The following is a 25,455-nucleotide window of genomic DNA, read 5'->3' on the forward strand; positions in this document are numbered from 1 at the left end:
AGTGGATTGAAGGTAAGAGAAGGAAGCCCAGGGCAGGACCTGGTGTGGCACTGTCCAGAAAGCCTGGTGGCCTGAGCTCCACATATGAGTCTTGGGCCACCTCAATCGTAGTGGTGGAAAGAGCAAATCTGAGCAATTCCTGGAGGCATTTACCAGTTAATAGGAATTCTTCTGGAAATTTAGGGACACATCATTTTACTAACCAGATAACAATCACCTGCTAATTTGTATCGAGCTGTGTAATTAAGAATACACTCTTTTTCCATTTCACAGTGGCCTGAGGTATTATCCTGTCACAACAGCTTCGTGAGTAAAACTGATATAATAATACTACAGGCGACACAGAGGATAAATGAAAGGATGTGTCTAGCTAAACGCCTAGCACATGCTGTGCTGTGCTCAAGCGCTTCAGCCGTGTCTGACTCTTTGCAACCCCATGGTCTGTAGCCCACCAGGCTTCTCTATCCATGACATTATCCAGGCAAGACTACTGGAGTGGGTTGCTGTTTGCGACCCAGGGGTTGAACCTGTGTCTTTTGCGTTTCCTTCATTGGCAGGCAGACTCTTTATGACTGTGCCATCTGGGAAGCCTGCCTAGCCCATAGAAGGTGCTGAATACATGTTAGCTCCCTTTGTGGTTGCTTCTTTTTAGGATGTGGATGGTGAGGTCCCACCTGCTGAGTCCCATCTGGTAGTGAAGAGTGTGGGCTCCACAGCCAGACTGCTAGCTTCAAGCCAGCTCCGCCAATCATCTAGTCCTTAAACCTTGGACAAGTGAGTTACCCACACACAGCTTCTGTTTCTTCCAGTAGGAAATAGAAATAACATGTGAATCTTTCTTGTGTGGTGGTTGGGAGGATTAAATGAGATAAAGCATGGAAAGCTCTTGGCAGAGGCCCTAGCATCCAACTACTGTTCAATAGCTGTTGACAAATTTCATTAAGGATGACTTGCCTAAAATACCCCCAAAAGCAAATGGATTAGCCAACACTGGAATCTAGCACAACGCTTTCTGCTACGCTGTGGCAGCTTCCATCGAAAACAAGCTAACACTGATGGATGACCTACTGCATCTCGAGACACTGACATCAAGGCAAAGCACTTCATAAGGATATTATGAGCCAAGGAGGGGCGAGTAACTCTCTTAACATCACAGAACTAGTTAGCTGGGAATCTGGGAGTCAGACTGTCTGACCTCAAGTCCCACAACCACTGTCTATGCCAATCACTCTTAAAATTCTAGTGTGCATCAGAGTCACCTGGAGGGTTTGCTAAACTTCAGATTACAAGCCCTTCTTCCAGGGATTTTTATGGCGTTTTTTCCTTTCACTTCTGAAATTTAAAATGGGTTTTATTCCTAAGAAGGAAATATGGCTCTGATCCTACTACTACAGTCTTAACAACTTTCAAATATACAACAGGGTATTACTAACTACAGTTACCAGACTGGACATTGCATCCCCAGGACTTATGTATCTTATAGCTGAAACTGTGCACCATCTTTAAAAGTTTTTTTTAATTGGTATATAGTTGCTTCTCCCGAAGTTTTTGATTCAGTCAGCCTGAGGTAGAGCCTGAGAATTTGAATTCTTAACAAGTTCCCAGATGACATCAATGCTGCTGGTCTGGGCACCACATCTAGAGAATTTGGCCTATACTAAGCTGTCTTTGTTGGGTACAATTCATTGTGATGAGAGACTGTGGTGGTCTACCCTGAATAGTCATTGGAAGGACTGATAGCTCCAATACTTTGGTTACCTGATGCCAAGAGCTGACTCATTGGAAAAGACCCTGATGCTGGGAAAGATTGAGGGCAGGGGGAGAAGGGGGTGACAGAGGATGAGATGGTTGGATGGCATCATTGACTCAAAGGACAGGAGTTTGAGCAAGCTCCAGGAGATGGTGAAGGACAGGGAAGCCTGGCGTGCTGCAGGTCACAAAGAGTCGGGCACAACAGCGACTGAACAACATCTGCAAAAACTCCGCTGACCTCTCAGGCTGCCAGGAGCCCCAAGGAGAGCCCTGGGGCACATTCAGGAACTGTGTCTCTGTTAAGCTCCTTGGAGCCTCATGACACTACCCACACCTTGTCAGATGCACATTTAGGCACAGTCTATGGGTTCAGAGCCAGCACTCCCAGTTAGGTGTTTTATTATTTATTCACTTGACAGGAAACATACATTTGGTCATATAAAACACCATGCTACTGGCTTAATTAGTTGCTGTTGTACAACAGAACTCCTTTGGGCATTCAGGAAGCCCCTGCATGGCCAACTGAGGACAGCTCAGTCACTGGAGAGAAGAATCCTGCCCTGAAGAAGAGACCCACTGCCAGGCCCTCTCTGGGCAGCCTCTGTCCCAGAGCCCTGCAGAGCCATTCACACAAGTTGGGCATATTCAAAATAATGGTCATGCTGGGAGGAATGGGTATTCTGAACTAGAAGATGGTCTTAAAACCAGAGCATACCAGGCAATTTATATATATTACAAATATATAAATTAAGAGGTCTACAGGTATACAAAATCTTTCCACGGGGATATTAATTTCATTCAATGTCATGCCAGGTATTTGTCAGAACCTTGAAAACAAAGGCGATGTTCAGTGGAGCTGGTATTAAAATTAGAAGGTATTTATACACAGGCCCTGCTCCTCTCGTGTCCACCATGGAACCCTCTGGTATTGTCCGGACCTCTGGGCAACCTCAGTACCCCCACAGGTAGCCCATCTGCAGTCTGCATCTTCCGAGAGAGCAGGGGACTCGCTCGGGGGCTCTTCTCCTGCGGCCCCATCTCGGCTTGACGGCGCCTCCGAACCCAGGGGCTGCCAGAGGGAGTGATGCTGCTGTCCGAGGAATAGTCCGTGCACTTGCGGACGATCTCAGGACTAGCGCTTGTGTTCGGCCTCCCTTCTTCGGCCAGTGGGGATTTTCTGGAGACCCCTTTGCGCTGAGCCAAGGGGCTGCTCCAAGGACTTGAGCACGGGGAGGCATTGGGGCTCAGAAAGAGATTCTGGTGGCTGGAAGGGCTGAGCTTGTTGGCAACGGCATGTCGCCGGCCAGCCATAGGGGATGCTGGATTGCTCTCAGGGTCGGAGGAGCTGTTGGCGGAAGACTCGTCCCCCACGTACTGCAGCTCCTCGACTCTCCTGTTGAGGGACTTGCTCAGGTGGACGCTCGAGGTGGGTTCTTCGTCCTGGTTCTTCTCTTTGGATGGTTTCTTTTTGGGTGGCTTCATGCCAATCAGGACAGCTTTCATGCTTTCCCTGCCCTGAGACTCTGTGATCATGAACTCGTGGGCTTTGATGGCTGCTTCCACCTCCTCGAACTCCACAATGGCACACTCTTGGGTCCCCACCTGGCTGTACCGGTTGCTGATCCTGCGGATATCAGGGGGCAGCTCTCGCCCTGGTTTGAGGATTCGCACTGATGAGATGACTCCGAAGGTCCCAAAGAGCTTGAGCAAGTGTTCCATCACCTTCTCCTGAACCCTTCCATTCTTCTGGGGGGTGGCCAGGGCCCACAGCTTGGGGGACAGGTAGAGGTCATAGACCAGGAGCATCTTGCTGGGGAGGTTCTCGTTGGGGAAGAGTGGGACAGGGGTGGTCCTCCTCACCTTCCGGTGGTCCTCGTTCAACTCCAGGGTCACTGAGTACTTTAAGGCGTGAGCTGTGGTCCTCCAGTCCCGGGTAAGGTGTTTCACCTGAAGAACACAGAGCAAATCGGAAATGGTACCTATCGTCCTTGTCCTCCTGGCGCCCTCTATAATCTCCCTCCCTCCTTTCCTTACCCCGGTAACACCAGGATCTGGAATCATACCTGGTGTGTGCAGGCACTCAAAAACCTAGTGAGTGAATGAACACGCTTTAGAGCAGTCATGTCCAACAGATCTTTCTGAGGTGATGGAAATATTCTATTCTGGTGTGAGTGGAGAGTTTAAATCCAAAACAACTCTATCGGATACGAAATTCCAAGGTCCACCTCTGGCTGGCAGTAAGACCTGAAGACTTATTCAGTCTCTCAGTACCTCAACTTTCTCATTTGTAAAATGGAGATATTAATATTGCCTACCTCATAGAACTGTCATAAGAATTAAACGAATAGAGAAATATATACATATCTATACCCAGATACACATTTATATAAAACTTAGGGCCGTGTCCAGCTCACAGAGTATTTGATAAATATTATGTGGTATCCATATTTCAAATATTACATGCTACCATTTTGACAGCATCTGGAGATTTTAACATTTGAATCCTTCTCTGAAGTGGTATTTCTGCAGTTAATACACAGAAGGTGTCAAAAGATCTTTCAGTATCTCCTAAAAACGATGTGGGCTGTTTCAACGAGGAATTAAATCCTACTTGGGTATCAAGGAGAATGATGAAACAGTCCCTCACTCCTCTTCTTTTAGTGGAAATTGTGTGTATCAATGCTACAGCCCAGGGAAGCTATATTTATACTGTAAAACAGTAATTTTCAAGAGGCCCACTTCTGGTAAAGGGAATGCCATGGAGAATGAGTCATCCCAAAGAACCAGCGGAGGTGGGTGGGGTGGGTAACCTGAGCCAGTGCAGAGAGTGGGCAGAGGCACCCTGACTCAAACAGAAACTTCCCGTAACGAAGAAGGGAGGGCTCCCAAACAGGGCAGGTGTGGGAACTGGTGCTGCCAAGCTCCTGTGGAGAGGGTACTGTCCACTGTCCTGTGGCCTCTGGGTGAAACGGCCCAGACTGGGGCTTGGGGTTCGGGAATCACCAGTCACCTACAAACAGACTCAGGGCTGATCACGGTGGCATGAACCAAGGGCAGAGAGAAGCAGATCCAGGCAAAGGGCTGGACTTCAGGTGGACAGCGTCAACGAGGGACCCAGAAAACATGAAGAAAATGACCAAGGGACAGTTCTGGGGCATGGGACACCCACACAGTGGCTCTGTGGGGGTGAAACACAGGGGAGCCTTGTCTGTTGCTGGTCAGGGAGGGAGCACTCAGGAGAGGAGGGGAAGACCAGGCAAGGAGTGTTGGGGGAGGCGAGGGCAACCTGGCCTTAGAGGGCTGCAGAAGCTGCTGGAAGAGCGTGCCCAATCCAGAGAGAAGCAGGACCCAGCACCTGCTGCTCAAAGCCAGGAGTCAGGGCCACTAGAAAACCTCCGTTAGGACTGAGCATCCCAAGCCTGGGTCTGTGAGCCTGGAGAAGGAGTGTCCAGGTACAACCTGGGAAGAGGAACCAGGCAGCTGCCATCTTTGTACAATTACTAGAGCTTGGTAAGACTTCCTGAAATTCTGTGATTGCTGTTAGTTACCTTTGTAATGCACGTGCACGTTAAGTTGCTTCAGTCACGTCTGACTCTTTGCGACCCTATGGACCATAGCCTACCAGGCGCCTCTGTCCATGCGATTCTCCAGACAAAAACACTGGAGCAGGTTGCCATGCCCTCCTCCAGGGGATCTTTCTGACCCAGGGATCAAATCTGCATTTCTTACGTCTCCTGCACTGGCAGGTGGGTTCTTTACCACTAGTGCCACCTGGGAAGCCTCTGCTGCTGCTGCTGCTAAGTCACTTCAGTCGTGTCCGACTGTGTGCGACCCCACAGACGGCAGCCCACCAGGCTCCCCCATCCCTGGGATTCTCCAGGCAAGAACACTGGAGTGGGTTGCCATTTCCTTCTCCAATGCATGAAAGTGAAAAGTGAAAGTGAAGTCGCTTAGTCGTGTCTGACCCTGCCTACCAGGCTCCTCTGTCCATGGGATTTGCCAGGCGAGAGTACTGGAGCAGGGTGCCACTGCCTTCTCTGTGGGAAGCCCCTACCTTTGTCATATATGCTTCCTATTATGATTAGCAGGAAATCTTTTAGAATGAAAAAGGTCCTTGATGTTATTTTGGAGGTGTTGGGGAGTCTGTGTCTATTCTGCAGCCAGTTTTCAACAGAGGAGAACTCTCCTAAACAGATTCAGTTAAGTAGAAGCTTAAAAGTGAAACAAAATACAAGTCAAGTGTGTCGCTAAGTTGTGTCCGACTCTTGCAACCCCATGGACTGCAGCCTGCCAGGGTCCTCTATCTCTGGGATTCTCCTGGCAAGAATACTGGAGTGGGGAGCCAGGTCCTTCTCCAGGGTATCTACCCAACCCAGGAAATGAACACAGGTCTTCTGCATTGCAGGCAGATTCTTTACTGACTGAGCTACGTGGGAAGCATGAAACAAAATTAGGCTCACTTTAAGAGTCCCCGTGGAGGAAAAAAAGGAAGGTACAGGATGAGTCCACTGGTTGGTCCATTTTGGGGTCCCCCACAAACACCTTCCATGTGAGGGCTTGCTCACTGTTCTCTGGACATGTGTGATACTGTGATTTATACTAAGGAATATATTTATCTGGTCTTCATCCCTGGTACTAGCACTGAGTTCCTGAGACCTTTGTAACTTTCTGAGTGATAAGAGCACAGGAAGCAGCTTCCCAGAGGCTTAAGTGGTAAATAATCCACCTGCAATGCAGGAGACTTGGGTTTGATCCCTGGGTCAGGAAGATCCCCTGGAGAAGGAAATGGCAACCCACTCCAGTGTTCTTGCCTGGGAAATCCCATGGATAGAGGAGCCTGGCTACAGTCCACTGGGTCCCAAAAGGGGCAGAAGTGACTCAGTGACTAAACAACCACAGGAGCACAGGAGCATCTTTTGTTCTAATAAGGTGACTCTGGGTGCGCTCTTGGATGGGGTGGGGCTGGTCACCAGAAAGACCAGTCATGATCTGAAGCTTGGAACTTTCAGCCCAGCCTGCCATTCTCCAGAGAGGGGAGAGGGGCAGGAACTGCAGTTATAATTGATCGTGATGACTTGATGAAGGCCCAATAAAAAGTCCAAACACTCAAGGTTTGCAGAGATTCTAGGCTGATGAACACATCCAACCTACTAGGAGGGTGTCATAGCCCCATTCCATGGGGGCAGAAACTCCTACACTCAGGACCCTCCCAGACCCTGCCCTATGTGTCTCTGCATCTGGAGGTTCATCTGTATCCTTTACCTTATTCTTTAATAAACTGGTAAATGTAATTAAGCTTTTTCCTAAGTTCTGTGCACTGTTGTAGCAAATAATCAAAGCCAAAGGGTCATCAGAAACTCTGATTTGTAGCTGGGTTGGACAGAAGTTGTGGATTCTGGGGATGTACTACTTGTGATTGGCACCTGAAGAGGGGTGCAGAATCCTTAACCTGTGGGACCTGATGCCACCTCCAGGTAGATGGTGCCAGAACTGAGTCAGACCACAGGAGATCCAGCTGGTGTTGTGAAATTGCTTAGTGTGGGGAAATCTCCTTCACATCTGGGGGCAGAAGTACTGTGAGGAGTCAGAGTAGGCTTTCCTTCATAGCCTGAAATGCCCCTTCCCTTCTCCTATACCTTGAAAACTCCTACTCATCCTCCAAGATCCTATTTTAATGTCACCAATTCTGGGAAGGCTTCTCAATCTTTCACGTAGGGTTAGCTCTTCTGATCACTTAGCTCCAAACAGTACTTTGTTCTTTCTGTTGCAGGTTCATGGTCTATTGTGATTACACTGATGGCGATCTCTTGATGTGATCTATTGATGGTCATACTGTGATCCTTCACTGGTCTCTCTCTCTGACTGGACTTTGCCAGGGCATGGAGAATGCCATATTCATTCTGTATATCCTATGCCTAACACAGCACTCAGCATATAGAATAAATACATTTGGTGAATGAATAAAGGAAAGAGATCAAGAGAAGAGGGCAGAGAATTCTAACAGGCAAGGCAGAGAAGAACTCTGGGAGGAAAGCCCCCTCCAGGGCTCTCTAACCAAGTACACCGGCAACATAGGCTGGGACCCACTCGTTACACATCCCGTTATGCAACAGGCCACACGGGCTTTTCCATTCTAGTAAATACACTTCCCCCAAGGGAGACACCAAGTTCTTACTCCAACTGGCCTGTCAACTCATCAACAAGTAGGAAAGGCACAACCCAGCTGCTGGATCTATACAGCAGAGAAATAGATGAGGATGTTGGCATTACACAGCAAAGGTGGCTGGAGTCTTGGAGAAGGCCTATCTCCCAGAGCTCCCTGAACCTCTTATTTACTCAATTCCACAAAGGAAAAGCTTAGATTTTATACATTTCTAGGCTTGGTAGCTGAAGCTCCAATACTTTGGCCACCTGATGCGAAAAGGCAAATCATTGGAAAAGCCCCTGATGCTGGGAAAGATTGAAGGCAAAGGTGAAGGGGGTGGCAGAGGATGAGATGGTTAGATAGCATCACCGACTCAATGGATATGAACTTGTGCAACCTCCAGGAGACAGCGAAGGACAGGGAAGCCTGGCATGCTGCAGTCCACAGGGTTGCAAAGAGTCAGACAAACTTAGTGACTGAACAACAAGGCCTGGTAGGGGTCTCTCAAGGCCTCTGAGCCCCCCCTATCCTGGCAAAGCATCCTCCCAGCCACCCACTTGCCCAGCAAGAGTCCTTGAACTTTGCTAAGAACAAGGAATGTCATGTCATAACTGCTACCAGCTGGGATTTGTCTCAGTACCCAGGACTCTTTCAATAGTGTAGGAGGACATTCTTTTCATTTATTTATTTGGTTGTGTAGGCTCTTAGTTGCAGAGCACAGGCTTAGTCGCCCAATGGCGAGTGGGATCTGAGTTCCCCAACCGGGAATTGAACCTGTGTCCCCTGTAATGGAAGGCAGATTCTTAACCACTGGACCACCAGGGTAGTTTCTGGGAGGACATTTTAATAATGATCATAAATCCCTTCTCTTGTTCATTTTTTCCCTCCTTTTTCAGGGCTCAGAGGAAATAAAAAGTTGTTAGTTATCAGGTTTCAAGGGGGTAAAAAATATTTAGAACCACAACCCACAGCACCCCTGAAATCCTCAGAGCAGCTTCTGAGAATGAAGCCTCACCTTTTTGAAGGAGGTGAGCAGCTTGACACTCACATATCCCAGCTTGTTCCTCCTCACGTGCTTGAGCAGGAAGGCGTCTTTCTCCAGGTTTTCATCAGAAAAGTAGAATTCGATCTGGTCCACCAGCTTCTTGATTAGCTCCTCGTCCGGGGGCTGCCACTCCTGCTCCAGGTCGTCACGCTCATTCTCGCCCCCGCTCGTCGTGGCACCACTGAGACCAGAAGGGGACATGAAATGTTAGGGGTTGAACTCTAATCTCCCCAAGTTTCCTACGTGGAAGTCTCAAGCCCCGATATGTCAGAGTGTGATGATATTTGGGAAGAACGTCTTGCAGATGTAATGAAAGGATGAGATCATACTAGAGCTGGGGGGTGGGCCCATTCCACTCACAGAGCAGGGAGAATACCATGTGGGGATGAATGAAGGCAGAGGTCACGGAGTGTCTAAGATCGCCAGCAAACCACCACAAGTTAGGGGACAGGCCTGCACAGACCCTTCCCAGCACTTCAAGAGGTAGTGAGCCCCCGCTGACATCTTGACCTTGGACTGCCAGCCTCCAGAACTCTGAAGCAATACACTTCTGCTCTTCTAAGCCACGCAGTTTGTGGCTCTTGGTTAGAGCGGCTGCAGGAAACCATAATGGCTCATATCTGAACTGGACTCCTCAGAGGTGAGAATCACATGGCCACAAGGGGATAGTTTGCCCCTAACTAGCTAAGAAATCAAGTTTTTGTTTAACCATCTATTAACATTTATGTTGCTCTGCCGTTGACAGCATGCTTTTCATACACCCTCCTTATTCTTCCCTCCCCACTCTACCCCACAAATTCCTATTTCTAGAAGACTGTTTAGCAGAGTGACTAAGAGCCCTGGGGTTCTAGAGTTAGGCTGCCTGAGTTTGAATCCTGACACCAACATTTATTAGCTGAGTCAACTTAGGCAAGGAACTCCACTGCCACACCTCAGTACTTATGAGCTGTAAATCGGGATTCACGATTGTCACTTTCTCGATAGGATTGTACGAAGATTAATTAATTTGTGGAAATATCTATGGATACCCTGACAGCTCAGTAAGTGATACATTCATTTATTCATTCGTAAGTGCCAGATAAAGGATTAAAACTCAAATTTTCTGTCTCCAAAGTCAGCTCAGATGATACCTTCCATATTTTGTTGGGAATCTGGAAACTGCATGGAATCTGGAAACAATCTCATTCACTGGGGCCCCTTTAAATGAATCCCCTTCCCCAGCAGCTCCACCTGGACACACTTCCTCTCTCTCTCTCCCAGAATATTAGGAAAGGAGGACTAGGCAAAGAAGTATTGGGGCAAAGCTTTTTTAAGAAGGCCAATATTTCATGAAGAGACTACAAAATCTTTGTAATATTTTAAGGAACTTCCGATTATCCATATCATAGTTGACACCATTATTATAAGTTATCAAAAGTGAGTTCTCTTTTGTATATTTAATTACCAAATTATATATTATATAAACACTGTATTTATAATTCAATACAAAGGACTGGTTAAAAATCACTTCCAGAGAAAAGAAAAAGAACTGCTCTCCTTTGTGGCAGCTTGATGTCTAGTAACATTAACCATCAGACCCAGGACTTCTGTCAACATCTTCTGAGCAGAGAGAGCATCTCTTGGGATGGAGGGACATGCCTAATCCCCCCAATCATCCTAGTCTTTCTAAAGCACTCAAGGCGCTTCCAGTGTGTTGGGAGAACTTGCCAGGCTCCCCAAAGGGCTCGGTGGGCGCATGCATGCTCAGTCACTCAGTCATGTCCGACTCTTTGTGACCCCGTGGACTGTAGCCTGCAAGGTTCCTCTGTCCATGGGATTTTCCAGGCAAGAATACTGGAGTGGGTTGCCATTTCCTTCTCCAAAAGGGCTTAGAGAGTTCAAATAAATAATCAACCAATTGAAAATGGGGCTCGTAAAGTAAAAGAATCTATGAAGGTTACAGTTGATAGTCAAAAAAGATTCATACACATAAGTCCTTCAACTTCAGTAAAATTTTCACTGGCTCACAATCTTAAAAAGAAAAGGAACTGTATAAGAGTCAAAATAAGACCAAAAATCAAATATTCTGGCAGGAGAGGAAAAAACTAAATAAATCTATCTTAATTTTTCAAATTCAGAAATTATATTCAGCTTAAATAACAGACATTGGTTGATTTGAAAAACAAAGTGTTTTATTTATTTGCCTGTAGATAGTTTGGAAGTGGTTTTTTAAAATACCTTACTGATGTCACAAGACAAATGTGTACCTTTGTAAAGGGTAAAAAAAAACAGAGAGACCAACTTTAAGAGTATGTTTTTTAGAAAGGCTTTTTAAAAATGTGATGATAAACTAGGAGCATACACTAAGGCAGCCCATTAGAGACAACAGGTCAAGGGCAACTTAAGCAGATAAGCTGAATATTTCAGAAGTCCTAAAGGGCACCTGGGGTAGACACCAGTCTGACTCACCTGACATTTAACAGCAAACTCTTTCTCACTTACCCTCCTGTACTATGGAGGCTATAAAAACTAAATACTTACTTTCCCGTCTCTCTTACACATGGCAGCCATTTGTCATGTTATGGCCAATAACATACCAGTCAACATCTCTTGGCCTTGTTCCTTCCCCTTTTATCTGTTTTGAGTGTGGATGTAATGGTTGGAGCAATAGCAGCAATTTTCCTACCATAAGGAAAAGGCCAAGAGAATCAGCTTGGTCTGGTTTATTTTCATTATTGGTTTTCTGACATTACCAAGTTACTGAACCAACTGATATAACTAACTACTTGCAGAACTATTATTATAAGAGAAAGATAAAATTCTGTTTAATTCACTTGTTAGTTGGGTTTTCTCCTATTACGGCCAAATCCTAGGATAGTAAACAACACTGAGAAAAGAGGTCTTCAAAACATGCCACAGGAAAAGTATCAGTGGGACAAAGAAATGAAAAAGGTAATGCAAGATGGAAAGATAAATTTTCATTTAAGAGAAAGTTCATGCCCTAGACAATAGTTAAAATAGAGGTTGAATATACCAGGTAAAATAACTACAAACACATAGGAAATTCTAGGCCCAGCTGGCAAGAGTGACAATAAGCAGCAGGAAACGTGGTGATGTGTGCGGTAACGACCAGCGAGGAGTTCTGGGTGGACTCAGGGGTATGAGCAAAATGATCAAAGTTATGACAAATGGCTAATATCAGAGGTGACCAGACCACCAAAAGGACCCACAGACCAAGAAGTCCTACTCCTAAACCAGAGCAGTTGATGCTGCTGATAAGTCACTTCAGTCGTGTCCGACTCTATGTGACCCCATAGACGGCAGCCCACCAGGCTCCCCCGTCCCTGGGATTCTCCAGGGAAGAACACTGGAGTGGGTTGCCATTTCCTTCTCCAATGCATGAAAGTGAAAAGTGAAAGTGAAGTCGCTCAGTCTTGTCTGACTCATAGTGACCCCATGGACTGCAGCCCACCAGACTCCTCCATCCATGGGATTTGCCAGGCAAGAGTACTGGAGTGGGGTGCCATTGCTATCACTAATCAAATAAAACACAGCAAACAAAACAGAATGGAAGGAAGGTGATGCACCTTCTCCGTTTCCTCAGTGCCTAAGCTAGATCTTCCCATTCTTCCCAAGGTCACTATTCCCATGGGAAGACTTTATTCTCTGCAGATGATTCTACCTCCAACTTGACTGAGAAAACAAAATTCATCCAGACTGCCCAGGCCTTCCTCAAGCTTATCTGCATGTCTGGACATCCACCATAGAGCAAAATTCATTTGCTCTATCCGGGTGCCTTTTCTCCATTTTAGTCTCCCACCCCCAGCTATAGGATGGGACACAGTTGGTCACCTTCTTCTTGACAGTCTCCCTCCGGACTTATATTATATGAGTTGTCCTTTTCTAGTTTTTCTCCCCATTTGACTGCCCTTTCAGGTTTATCTTTCTCCTCCCATTTCTAAATGCAGGTATTCCCCGAGACTCTTTCCTTGGTTCTTTATCCCCTGGCGATCTCCACACTTCAGCTGCTAGTTGGGTCATCTGGTTCATCTCTGCCTCTCCTCCCACCCCTCCATCCTGCTCTCACTCAAGTCCACTCCTCAATTCCCAACTGCCGGCCAGATGTTTCCATGTGGATAGGCTGATATTGCTTCAGTATCAATATACCCAGAATCAAACTGTCACCTTCTGCAGAACTCAGCCTCAGGTAGGACTGAGCCTAGGCCTGTTCACCAGGAGACATTCTACATGAGCAGCTCATCTTATTTTCACACAGTCTCTCAGTAAATAATCCATAATGCGTTGGGAGGGACTCCTGGGTTATTGGCACCTGGTGAGCAAGTAACCCAGAGCAGATGGGCAGTACTGGGAGGCGATTAAAAAAATCCCTCTATGAGTGCAGAGGTGAGCTGCTTGTACTCAGAGGACCCCTCCTTCGGCATGGGTGCTGTCAGGAGCAACTGCGTCTCCAAGGGGAATCAAGGAAGAGCAGGAAGGCCTAGTTTAAATATGGGAGCCTGCTGCACTACTTCCTGGTTCTTGTGACAGCCTTTGAACACAAAAGACCATGTATCCTTCACAAACATTAAAGAAGTTTATAGTCTTTATATACAAACACTGGCAACTTTTTTTAATCATTGTGCAACGATCCTGTAGTGACCACGTATCTTCCCTCCCAAGCTGTCCCACCGCTTGCCCTATACTCTCTTCTCTGTGCTTAGACTCAAAACCTAAAATGCATTTTTCAGCCTTCTCTTTTGCCCCCAGATTGAGTCGTTATCAAGTGTTGATTTTATTCTGCAGTGTCTCCCATCTGTTCTCTTTTTCATTCCAACTGTTCTCGTTACTTTTCCTTTGGACCCTATTAATAGCTTATAAAAAATAATTCTTATAATTAAAGTAATACATATATATAGAAAAAATCAAAATAGTAGAGAACCTGGAGAGAAAGCAACAATCTCCCACTCCACCCCTTCCTAGATGCAACTTGTGTTCAATCATTTAATTTCTAAAGAGCTCCTTATAGTTCTCTAAGCTCACAGCCCTACATACCACTCGGCAATTTCCAAAGTTCTCTATTCACGTCCTATTATACAAAATAAGGATTTCAGAAGGTCAAATTTTATGCTATTTTTGTTTTTTTCTATTAGCCTTCCCTGTGCTTTTAAATAATATACTTAAAATTCTGTTTCTTATTCCACCAACATTGAAAACTATTTCTCAATTCCTCATAACATTATTATCTCTCCTTTTCCTTCATCTCTTCTTACATTTCCAACTTCCCAAATTTTATCAGATGTGCCTTTATTTCCTAGCATCATGGTTCTTAATATTTACTGTCTCTTCCACAACTACTATTTCATGCTTTGTCTATAGTCAGTAAACACTTAAAAGTCAACCAGTTGTAGGTTACTATTAATATTATGACTACATAAACACTGGTCACCACAGGGAGAAGGCATTTGCTAAGATTACACTTCTTTTCTTTAAATACTGTTAGCTGGCTGACTACTTGGGTTCATCCTCCACATCTATTATTTTCGCTCATATTTTGTCTTTGAATGTATATCAAAGACATGCTAAGAGATTTCTTTGACATTATTTTCTAACCTTTTCCAATGAATTTTAAAGTTTCAGTAATTATTTAGTCTTTAAAAATGTTTTTTATTTCTTCAGGCTGTTCCTTTTGAAGAGCATGCTGTTTTTACATGTATGTCTTATTTCTCTTTTTTAAGTTGGAGTATAACTGCTTTACAGTGTTGTGCTGGTCTCTGCTGTAGAACAAGGTGAACCAGCCATATGTAAACATATATCCCCTCCCTCTGGGGTTTCCCTCCCACCCTCTCCCCAACTCACCCTTGCAGGCCATCTCAGAGCACCGAGCTGAGCTGTCTGTGCTACACAGCAGCTTCCCATTCACTATCTATTTTACACACGGTCCCGTTGCTGTTTCATGGATACATATCTTAAATTCTCTCAGGGCACTAACTGGAGTATATGTCATTTTTAAGTTTCCTTTGTTTCAACAGTGTTGCCTCTATATCCCCTGGGGTCAGTTTTTCCATTTAATTTTCATGTCGTTGATTTCCTTCACATGACAGGTATACAAGTCATCTTTTTCTTTTAAAGAAAATGAACTTATTTTAGAATAGTTTTAGATTAGAATTTAGAAAGCTGGTGAAAATAGCATAGAATTCCCATATATCCAACACCAGAATTCTCCTATTTTTATCTTGCATTAGTATGGTACCGTTAATGAACTAGTATTGATACATTATAATTAAAGTTCATACTTTATTCAAATTTCCTTAGTTTTTACCAGATACCCTTTTTCTGTTTCAAGATTTCATCCCATGCTACATTTAATGACTGTGACTCTTTTCTCTTGGCTATGACACGTTCTCAGACTTTTCTTGCTTTTGATGTCCTTGACAATGTTGAGGAGTATTGGTCAGGTATATTGTAGAATGTCCCTCAATTCAGATTTGTCTGATATTTTTCTCATGCTTAGACCAGGGACATGAGTTTTTGGGAAGAGGACCACAGATGTAAATTTCCATTCTTATCACGTCATATGGTACATACTGTCAACATGACTGATTATGTGGATGCTGACCCTGATCACCTGGTTGATATAAGTATTTGTCAGCTGACTCCATGGTAAAATGACTCCTTTTTCTCCCTTCCCATACTGTACACCTTGGAAAGAAGTCCACATATAAGGAGTATGGAACTATGGTTCCATAGCCATTCATTTTGAAGAATGAAGGCCTGAGATGTGAGGCTCCTCTTGCTGTATACTCCTGTTACTTTTCTTCCGTAGCTGGCTCTACATATGTGAGTGGGGCATGCCAAATGGCAGACTTTGCTTCGGAGTGAGCAGGAAGGGAATCATTAAGTAGGAGCCTTATAACAGGTGCCAGCTCTATCTTAGCAGCCCTAGATCACCACGTAGTTCATTCAATTACTTTAGAAAATTATCCGGTTTCTTTTTCCCTGGGAAGTAAAGGGCAGGTTGCTTGCTATCTCTCACTGACAAGCGGAGAGACTGGGCAACGGTTCTAAAGGAAGAATTTCAATTACCTCTCAGATATCAGCATCCCTTTTCACTGTTGTATCCTCTGCACAGTTGCCTACAACAGCCTTTCTAGGCTCCCGCCACCTCCTGTTGTCTTTTGGGCTACAGTCTCTTCTATTTTGTGTTTTATTATACGTTTTCAAGACCAGGTATAAAATACCACTGCTCTGCATTAATACTAATAATTTTTCTATTTCTTATTAAATAAGAGCACAAATCCTTAGCTCTTTATTCAGATGCACTTAGAATCTGGCTATAGCCAGCTTCCAAATTTACTTCCGTCTACTTTCATGCAGATCCTTTGAAGCAAATAAAAGACTTATAGTTCCCTGTAAGTAGCACAAGCTTTCTGGACTCTATGCCTTTGTGCATGCAGCTCCTATCTCCTTGAATACCCCTCTCTCGCAGGTCTGAATCCTAGCCACACATCAAGATCCATCTCAAATACAACTCTCCCAGGAAGAAAACAATTTCAACTTCTCCAAGTACTTGTGTCTACTTGTATTAGAGCTACTTGTGTGCATATATTAGTGTCCTGAGCTCTAAGTTCTGGGATGGCAGGATTGATATTGATTTTTCTCGTTCTACCCAGAGTCATGAACATAGCAGAAATTTATCATCACCAAGGTAATATGAATTGTTTTTGTATGGGCAAATCACTTATCAGGATTCTTTTAGAGATAAAGTATGGTTCCTAGCGAATATGTCATTAGTGGGTTTCACTGTGAAAAAGTTTTATGCTTAACATTATTGTTTTGCTTTAAATAAAGCATTATAAATTGCGAGCAGTGATGAGTTCTTATATTATGACTGTAAACCTGCTAGAAATGGAAACAAAGCATAGAAATAAAGGATACATTTTAAACAGATAACTGGGCTGCACAGACCAGTGGTGAAATATGTATTATATTTGTAAATTATTTGGAGGAACAACCCTGGGGGCTCAGATGGTAAAGAATCTGCCTGCAATGCGGGAGACCAGGGTTTGATCCTTGGGTTGGGAAGATCCACTGGAGATGGAAAAGCTCTATGCTATGTATGGCTGGCCCATGGGTTCCTACATATTTATTACAGAGATCAAGACCTTCCTTCCTCTCTAATCCTGTCTTCTGCTGTACTGTTCTGGTGTGTTTCCTAGGGCCTAGGAAAAGTATAGCCAGTGAATGTCTCTCCATGTCTAAATAATGGTTTGTGGTGCGGAGCAGAGATAATGTATACAAGGTACATGGTTACAACCTTGGCACACAATTGGCATTAATAAAAGCTTCTATTAACATCACCCAGAACAAGGGAAAAGAGCTTTGTGCAATGGCCCTGAAACATCACACAGAGAAAGAAACCTAGACGTTTTTGTTTGTTAAATGAAGGGCAAGTAGGCTCAGTGGTTTTATTATTCATACTGCTATTTAGTATTATATTTTAAATCCTTTTTACATACTGTTCAGTTCAGTTCAGTTCAGTCGCTCAGTCGTGTCCGACTCTTTGCGACCGCATGAATTGCAGCACGCCAGGCCTCCCTGTCCATCACCAACTCCCGGAGTTCACTCAGACTCACATCCATCAGGTCAGTGATACCATCCAGCCATCTCATCCTCTGTCGTCCCCTTCTCCTCCTGCCCCCAATCTCTTCCAGCATCAGAGTCTTTTCTAATGAGTCAACTCTTTGCATGAGGTGGCCAAAATACTGGAGTTTCAGCTTCAGCATCATTCCTTCCAAAAGAAATCCCAGGGCTGATCTCCTTCAGAATGGACTGGTTGGATCTCCTTGCAGTCCAAGGGACTCTCAAGAGTCTTCTCCAACATCACAGTTCAAAAGCATCAATTCTTCGGCGCTCAGCCTTCTTCACAGTCCAACTCTCACATCCATACATGACCACAGGAAAAACCATAGCCTTGACTAGATGGACCTTAGTCGGCAAAGTAATGTCTCTGCTTTTGAATATACTATCTAGGTTGGTCATAACTTTTCTTCCAAGGAGTAAGCGTCTTTTAATTTCATGGCTGCATTCACCATCTGCAGTGATTTTGGAGCCCCCCACCCCAAAAGTCTGACACTGTTTCCCCATCTACTTCCCATAAAGTGATGGGACCAGATGCCATGATCTTAGTTTTCTGAATGTTGAGCTTTAGGCAAACTTTTTCACTCTCCTCTTTCACTTCCATCAAGAGGCTTTTTAGTTCCTCTTCACTTTCTGCCATAAGGGTGGTGTCATCTGCATTTCTGAGGTTATTGATATTTCTCCCGGCAATCTTGATTCCAGCTTGTGCTTCTTCCAGTCCAGCGTTTCTCATGATGTACTCTGCATATAAGTTAAATAAGTAGGGTGACAATATACAGCCTTGACATACTCCTTTTCCTATCTGGAACCAGTCTGTTGTTCCATGACCAGTTCTAACTGCTGCTTCTGACCTGCATACAGATTTCTCAAGAGGCAGGTCAAGTGGTCTGGTATTCCCATCTCTTTCAGAATTTTCCACAGTTTATTGTGATCCACACAGTCAAAGGATTTGGCATAATCAATAAAGCAGAAATAGATGTTTTTCCGGAACTCTCTTGCTTTTTCCATGATCCAGCAGATGTTGGCAATTTGATCTCTGGTTCCTTTGCCTTTTCTAAAACCAGCCTGAACATCAGGGAGTTCATGGTTCACGTATTGCCAAAGCCTGGCTTGGAGAATTTTGAGCATTACTTTACTAGCATGTGAGATGAGCGCAATTGTGCAGTAGTTTGAGCATTCTTTGGAATTGCCTTTCTTTGGGATTGGGATGAAAACTGACCTTTTCCAGTCCTGTGGCCACTGCTGAGTTTTCCAAATTTGCGGGCATATTGAGTGCAGCACTTTCACAGCATCATCTTTCAGGATTTGAAACAGCTCAACTGGAATTCCATCACCTCCACTAGCTTTGTTCATAGCAATGCTTTCCAAGGCCCACTTGACTTCACATTCCAGGATGTCTGGCTCTAGATGAGTGATCACACCATCATGATTATCTGGGTCGTGAAGATCTTTTTTGTACAGTTCTTCTGTATATTCTTGCCACCTCTTCTTAATATCTTCTGCTTCTGTTAGGTCCATACCATTTCTGTCCTTTATCGAGCCCATCTTTGCATGAAATATTCCCTTAGTATCTCTAATTTTTTTGAAGAGATCTCTAGTCTTTCCCATTCTGTTGTTTTCCTCTATTTCTTTGCATTGATCGCTTAAGAAGGCTTTCTTATTTCTTCTTGTGAGACAATGCAAATAAGTAAATGTTATGTTATCAAGAATCAGATTTTCAGTATAAAAAAAACAAAAGAAATAAAGCAAAAACCCTGAAATGTTAAATCTGAATTGGAGTTATCAATAAAATCTTTTTTGTTAAAAATATATTTCCTAGCTATATTGAAAGGACTTGAAAGTAATGATGCCCCAGTAGAGATTAGCACTTTTAATTCCAAGCCTTGGTTTCTAAATACCTCCCACCTAGTATTTGAAAAACAGGGATTCCTGTGGAAATGGATACATATCATGACAAAAGTATAAATTAAGCCTGGAATATCTAGTATCAGAAAGCAAAGAAGACACAGAGATGGCCGACAGGCACATTAAAAAATGCTCAGCATCACTACAGGGACATACAAATCAAAACCACAATAAGATATTACCTAACAGCTGTCATAATGGCTATTATCAAAAAGACAACAAATAACAAGTGTTGGCAAGGATACGCAGAAAAAGGAACCCTCGTGCACCACTGACGGGAAGGTAAGTTGGTACAGCCACTATGGAAAACAAGATGGAGAGTCCTCAAAAAATAAAAATAGAACTACCATATGATCTAGCAATTCTACTCCTGAGTATTTATTTGAAGAAAATGAAAATATTAATTATAAAAGATATATCCACCTCTATGTTCACTACAGCATAATTTAAAATAGCCAAGATATGGAAGCAACCTAAGTATCCATAAACAGATGAACAGATAAGATGAGGAATACACACACACAGAGGAATATTGTTCTGTCACTAAAAAAAAAATAAAATAAAATCTTCTCACTTGCAACATGAATGGAACTAGAGGGTATTATGCTAAATGAACTAAGTCAGACACAGAACGACACACACTGTATGATTTCACTTATATGTAGAAGCTAAAACACAAGGGAACAGACAGAATAGAACAAAACAGATTCAGAGAACAAACGGATGGCTGCAGGGGAGGGGGCAGAGAAGGAGAGAAACGGGTGAGGGAGATGAAGAGGTACAAACTTTCAGCTGCAAAATAAATGAGTCACGGGTATGAAATGTCCAGCATGGGGAATATAGTTAATAATTATGTAATATTTTTGTTTGGTAAGAGATGATAACTAGACTTAAGTGGTGATCATTTGAAATGTTCAGAAGCATTGAATCACTATAATCACTGTGTAACAGCGAATAACATAGTGTTGGAGGTTAATTATACTTCAAAAACAAGCTAACAAAGTCAGAAAAAGAAATTAGACTTGTGGTTACCAGGGGCAGAGGACGGGTGAGAGAAGGGGGAATTGGATGAAGGTGGTCAAAAGATAATAAACTTCCAGTTATAAGATAAATAAGTATGAGTGATCTAATGTACAACATGATAAATATAATTAACACTGCTGTATGTTGCATATGAAACATGTTAAGAAAGTCAAGCCTAAGAGTTCTCATCACAAGGAAAAAATTATTTTCTATTTCTTTAATTTTGTATCTATATGAGATGATGGATATTCACTAGACTTACTGTGGTAATCATTTCACGATGTAAGCAAGTCAAACCATTATTTTGTACACCTTATACAATGCTGTAGTCGATTATATCTCAATGAAACTGGAAGAAAATAAAAATAAACTTAAATAAACTTTAAATAAAATAAATGATGGGGGAAATAAGCTGAGGGGGGAAAAGGAAAGGAAGTGCTCATTTCTGCTTGCCTCTTTTTCTTGTTTGTTTGTTTTTTAATTGCAGGATAATTGCTTTAAAATGTTGTGCTGGTTTCTGCCATACAACAACACAAATCAGCCATAAGTATATGTCTCCTCCCTCTTGAACCTCCCTCCCACCTCCCCATCTGCTTGCCTCTTTAAGAGGAACACTTGTTCAATCCCAGATGATCAGGGAGAGCTCTATTTTACATAAGAATGTCAGCTAATAAATGTACCAAGAATAATAAAATGAGAAAATCATCAATGTGTAATTTCCAATGAGCTGACTCAAGTAAGTGAGCATTGATCATCAGTGGATGCTAACAGCATTAGGTGAAAAGTCAAAGAAAATTCACAAGAAGCCCAGATGCTGTTAATCACAATGGAGGGATCACCTTAATCAAGAAGTCATTTAGCATCACAAATGCTGGATGCCGCCTGTGGTCACAGGACAAGTTCATGGTAATGCCCGTAAGTTGTTCTTGCCAAAACGTTTAACTGAATCTAACCAATCCTTTAGCACTAACTTGAGCTCATGGGAAACACATGGTACAAAGGAGCAAGTTAAGCTAGAGGATGAGAACATAGCCAGACCAGTTCAAACAGTGAAACAGTCATCAAGGCACCTGGGCTCTTATTTCCAAAATAGGAAACCATTTTAAAAAGTGGAGATGCTCTAGATTAAAAGATTCTAAAGAGAGATAATAGGCGACTGTTTTGATCTGGCTTGTGTTCTGGTTTGAAGAAGAAAAGAGCAGCTGTAAAATGTAATGTGGGACAATTAGGGAAAACATGAATATGGAACTTGGCTATCAGATTATTTTAGGGATTATATTTAGGGTAGTTATGAAGCTGAAGCTCCAATACTTTGGCCACCTGATGCAAAGGGCCAACCCAGTGGAAAAGATCCTGGTGCTGGGAAAGATTAAGGGCAGGAGGAGAAGTGGGTGACAGAGGATGAGATGGTTGGATGGCATCACCGACTCAATGGACGTGAGTTTGAGCAAGCACCAGGAAATAGCGAAGGACAGGAAGGACAGGGAAGCCTGGTATGCTGCAGTCCATGGGGTCTCAAAGAGTCAGACATGACTGAGGGACTGAATAACAACAAAAATGGTTAATTTTCTTAGTTGCAATAGCAGTATCATGATTTTATAGGAAAATGTCATTATTAAAAGCTACAAAATGAAGTACTTGAGGGGATAAATCTTGTGTACAACGTAATTCCAAATAGTTTAGGGAAAAATCACACACATTATATATCCATCAAACAAATATGGCAAAATACTTACAACTATTTAGATGGTAGATATACAAATGCTCACATTACTTCTCTTTCACATTTATGTCTGATTTTTCTATGTTAAAAAGGTGAGAATAAGAGAAAAGACACTTTTTTAGTAAGCAAGGTGAGGGGTAAGACTAGTGAACATTTGGGGGTTATACAGATTTTTCCTTAATTCCATTTTTCCCCTGTTCCCCAGGGATAAGTCAGGTACTGGGCTAGGTATTGGGGATATGAAGAAGATTAAGACAAAGTTGCTACCTTCAAAGACCTCACTGTCTAGAAGAGGAGAAACACACAACTATCTCAACTTCCTGGAGTGACTGTGATGAGAGAGACCCTCATTCATTCAACAGATATTTACCGAGCACCCACTAGGTGCCAGGTGCTGTGCTGGGGAGCTAAGGATACAGTGATAACAAGGTCGATGTGGTTCCTGAATTCATGGAGCTCATATTCTTAAGAGGGGGACAAAATTAGCACTGTGGTGTGTACAGAGTGCTAAACAACACAAAGAAGAGAACACAAACTCGGCTTTGGGGTAGGGACTGAGGATGGTGGGGATGATGCAAAGTCTTAAGGTGACTAGAAATTAATCAGAGGGATCAGAGGTGGGAGTGCAAAGATACATGGACACAAAATAGCACCCCGTGTTCAGGGCTCTGGAGGGGCTCAGCACTGGGGAGCAGGAATTGCTAAAACAGGCAGAGAAGGAAGCAATAGGTTGAGGGATGATGTGGGTGGATGCCTACCTCAACCAGCAGGTTTAGGAACCTGGGCTTTTTCCTGCAGGCTCTGGGAGCCCAGAAGTATTCATAAAGGGCAGTGGCGGCTGCTGTGCCAGGCTGGCCCAAACAGGGAACAGCGTGGTTCCTATTCTTGGCTGCACTCTCCTTGTGCTCTCATGTTTGCCCGCTGGGCTCTGTCAGTTCCACCACCCTGAAGAGCCCCAGGGATCATCTGGGGGCAACTCTATGCCAGCAGCCAGCAGGAGGGTTCAGGCTGAATACTCCACGACACTCCAGCCCCTGGAGCTGGGATAGAGGATGGCTCTGGAGGGAGAGCGTTAGGGGTGAGGATAAGAAGCCCCTGCCCCCTGAAAGAAGGGCCCATGTTCTCCTAGGGCTCCCTAGGGAAATAAGGAGTGCTTTGATCCCTGCTAACGGTACAGTCTCAACGTGCAGTCCCCAGGATATGTAACAGCTCTTTGCCACAGTCATAGGCAAATAAAGGCGGCAGAATAAGTCACTCTGGGCTATTTGACACAAACTCTGAAATGATTTTGACTAGGCAGCTGCCTTTTTAAGACTGTGAGATGTCAGTGACTCATTATTTTTATACTATCAATACTCAGCATGGGGACTTCCGTGGTGGTTCAGTGGTTAGGACTCTGCACTTTCACAGCAGGGGGCCCAGGTTCAACCCCAGCTCAGGGAACTAAGATCCCGCATGCTGCAATCAAAAAAATAGGGGAAAAAAACCAACAACTCAGGACAGAGCTGAGCGAATGATTAAATCAGACTTTACAGTTAAGTACTGATATTATGTACTTATATCTTGTGTCATCTGCTATGGCCCAGCTTTCCTGCACTAAACAGCTGGGCTGGACTTTCCTCCTAGAATACCTCTGAACAGCCCTGAAACTCTGAGTCCTTAAACCCAGATCTCTTCCACTAGGAAAACATCAGGTTGTGAAAGGGAATAGTTCTGGCCCCTGTATGCTTAAACCCTTGATTACTCTCCCAATGAAGTAAACATGTGCCTGCCAGGGAATGATGCTGCAGAGCTCTGACAGCTCAAAGTGTGTGCGCTGAGTCCCTGAAGAAAGAGGGCTCTTAAGAAGTGCCTCGTGGAATTTCCCAGAATTTACAAGTTCTAGCACTGTCCTACCCTCATTCCTATGGATGCTCCACACTGCATCTCCTTTCAACAGCAGTTACAAAAACCACAGTCCTGAAAGGCCTGGACGTTAACGGACACAAAACTAAGGTCTCTGGCTGATAATAGAGATGAGGGCCCAGAGGGGAGGTCAGACAGGTGGTTTCTTGAGCTAGACTGACCACCCATTACCCAGGAACCCCACGCCACGGCAGCAAGATGATGATGCAAGCTTAGAAATCTGCAGAAGGTGAATGAAAACGGGAATCCCCCAGCAGGGCAGGATGAAGCAGCATGCCCTGAACTGATCCCAAATCGGGGCACGTGAGCTCTCTACACCATGAAATCAACTGTCCTCGGATCTCCCAGCAGCAAGTGTCAACTCTGCCTGGCCTGCCCACCCCCACCCCCAGCCCCATTCGGGCTGAGAAGCACACAGGGCAGCGGTGGCAGTGAAGGCTAGGTGGGACCACTCTCCTGGGGAGGTGGGGCGGCTCCGGAAGTGAAGGCTGGGCTGGGTTAGCTTTTTTGGAGGGTCTTTGGTTGAACTCAGCAGGCAAGCAGAGTCTCCTCTGGAGAGAAGATGGCGAGGCTGGCCAGGAAGGACGTTCCCCGGGTCCCAGAGCATGCCCACGTCCAGGCCCCTCAGATCCCCGCCGCCAGCCCGGGGAGTCTTGGTAGGATTCCCGGAATGCGGACCCGGGCACCGACGGCCGCCCAGAGCCGCTTCCGACTCCGCGGGACGGCCCGGGGCAGCGCCCGGGCCGACGACCCGCCGTGCCCGCGGAGTTGTGGCCCCCCAACTCGGCTCCGGCCAGGACTCGGGGTCGGCGGCTGCCACCCGGGCCCGGGCCGCGCCTACCTGTGCCCGCGGCTCGGCTCCTCCTCGCTGGCGCTGCCCCAGCCCGGACTGAGGTACCGAGCCGGGTCCCCGGCGCCCCGCGCCTCCGCCCCCTCCTCCTCGTCCTCCGGCTCCTCCACGTCCTCGGCCTCCTGGATGGCGACGCGGATCTGCACCGCGGTCTCGGGCCCTGGCAGAGTCTCCTCGCCGCGCTGGGCCATGGCTCGCGGGCCGGCCGGGACTGCGGCGCGGCCGCCTCCCCGCGCCGCCGACAGGCCGAGCCAGCCGGGCGGCGGCTAATGCGACGAGGGGCGGGCGCGGCGCGAGCGCTCGGCCGGGGAAGGACGGGGGTCGCGGCGCCCCGCCCCGCGCCGCAGCCGCCACCCCGTGCGCCCGCGCAGGCGGGGCCGCGCAGCGGAAGGCGCGCTGCTCTGCTGTCCTCCCGCAGGGGGCTGTCCGGGACCGGTCCGCAGACCCCCGATCCTCACAGTGCGCGCCCGCGGCTTGCGCGGCCCAAGCCC

The 25,455-nt window shown here is 45.2% G+C and overlaps 1 protein-coding gene across 1 annotated transcript; it reads right to left on the minus strand.

The window, feature by feature from the left end:
• Positions 1-2,140: 2,140 nt before the first annotated feature.
• On the minus strand, positions 2,141-25,240 carry LARP6 (La ribonucleoprotein 6, translational regulator). Its single transcript, XM_027971542.3, has 3 exons — positions 24,956-25,240; positions 8,913-9,123; positions 2,141-3,699 (listed from the first exon to the last, which is right to left on the minus strand). The coding sequence occupies exons 1-3, from the start codon at positions 25,153-25,155 to the stop codon at positions 2,632-2,634; spliced, it is 1,479 nt and encodes a 492-aa protein (XP_027827343.2). The 5' UTR covers positions 25,156-25,240; the 3' UTR covers positions 2,141-2,631.
• Positions 25,241-25,455: the final 215 nt, after the last annotated feature.

The sequence above is a fragment of the Ovis aries genome, chromosome 7, assembly GCF_016772045.2.
Source record: "Ovis aries strain OAR_USU_Benz2616 breed Rambouillet chromosome 7, ARS-UI_Ramb_v3.0, whole genome shotgun sequence".
NCBI lineage: Eukaryota > Metazoa > Chordata > Mammalia > Artiodactyla > Bovidae > Ovis > Ovis aries.

Coding starts and splice junctions, on each gene's coding strand:
- LARP6 (XM_027971542.3), bottom strand. CDS start 25,155: ATGGCCCAGCGCGGCGAGGAGACTCTGCCAGGGCCCGAGACCGCGGTG. Junction 9,124..24,955: donor GAGCCGAGCCGCGGGCACAG/GTAGGCGCGGCC, acceptor TTCTGGTCTCAG/TGGTGCCACGACGAGCGGGG. Junction 3,700..8,912: donor TGCTCACCTCCTTCAAAAAG/GTGAGGCTTCAT, acceptor TGTGTTCTTCAG/GTGAAACACCTTACCCGGGA.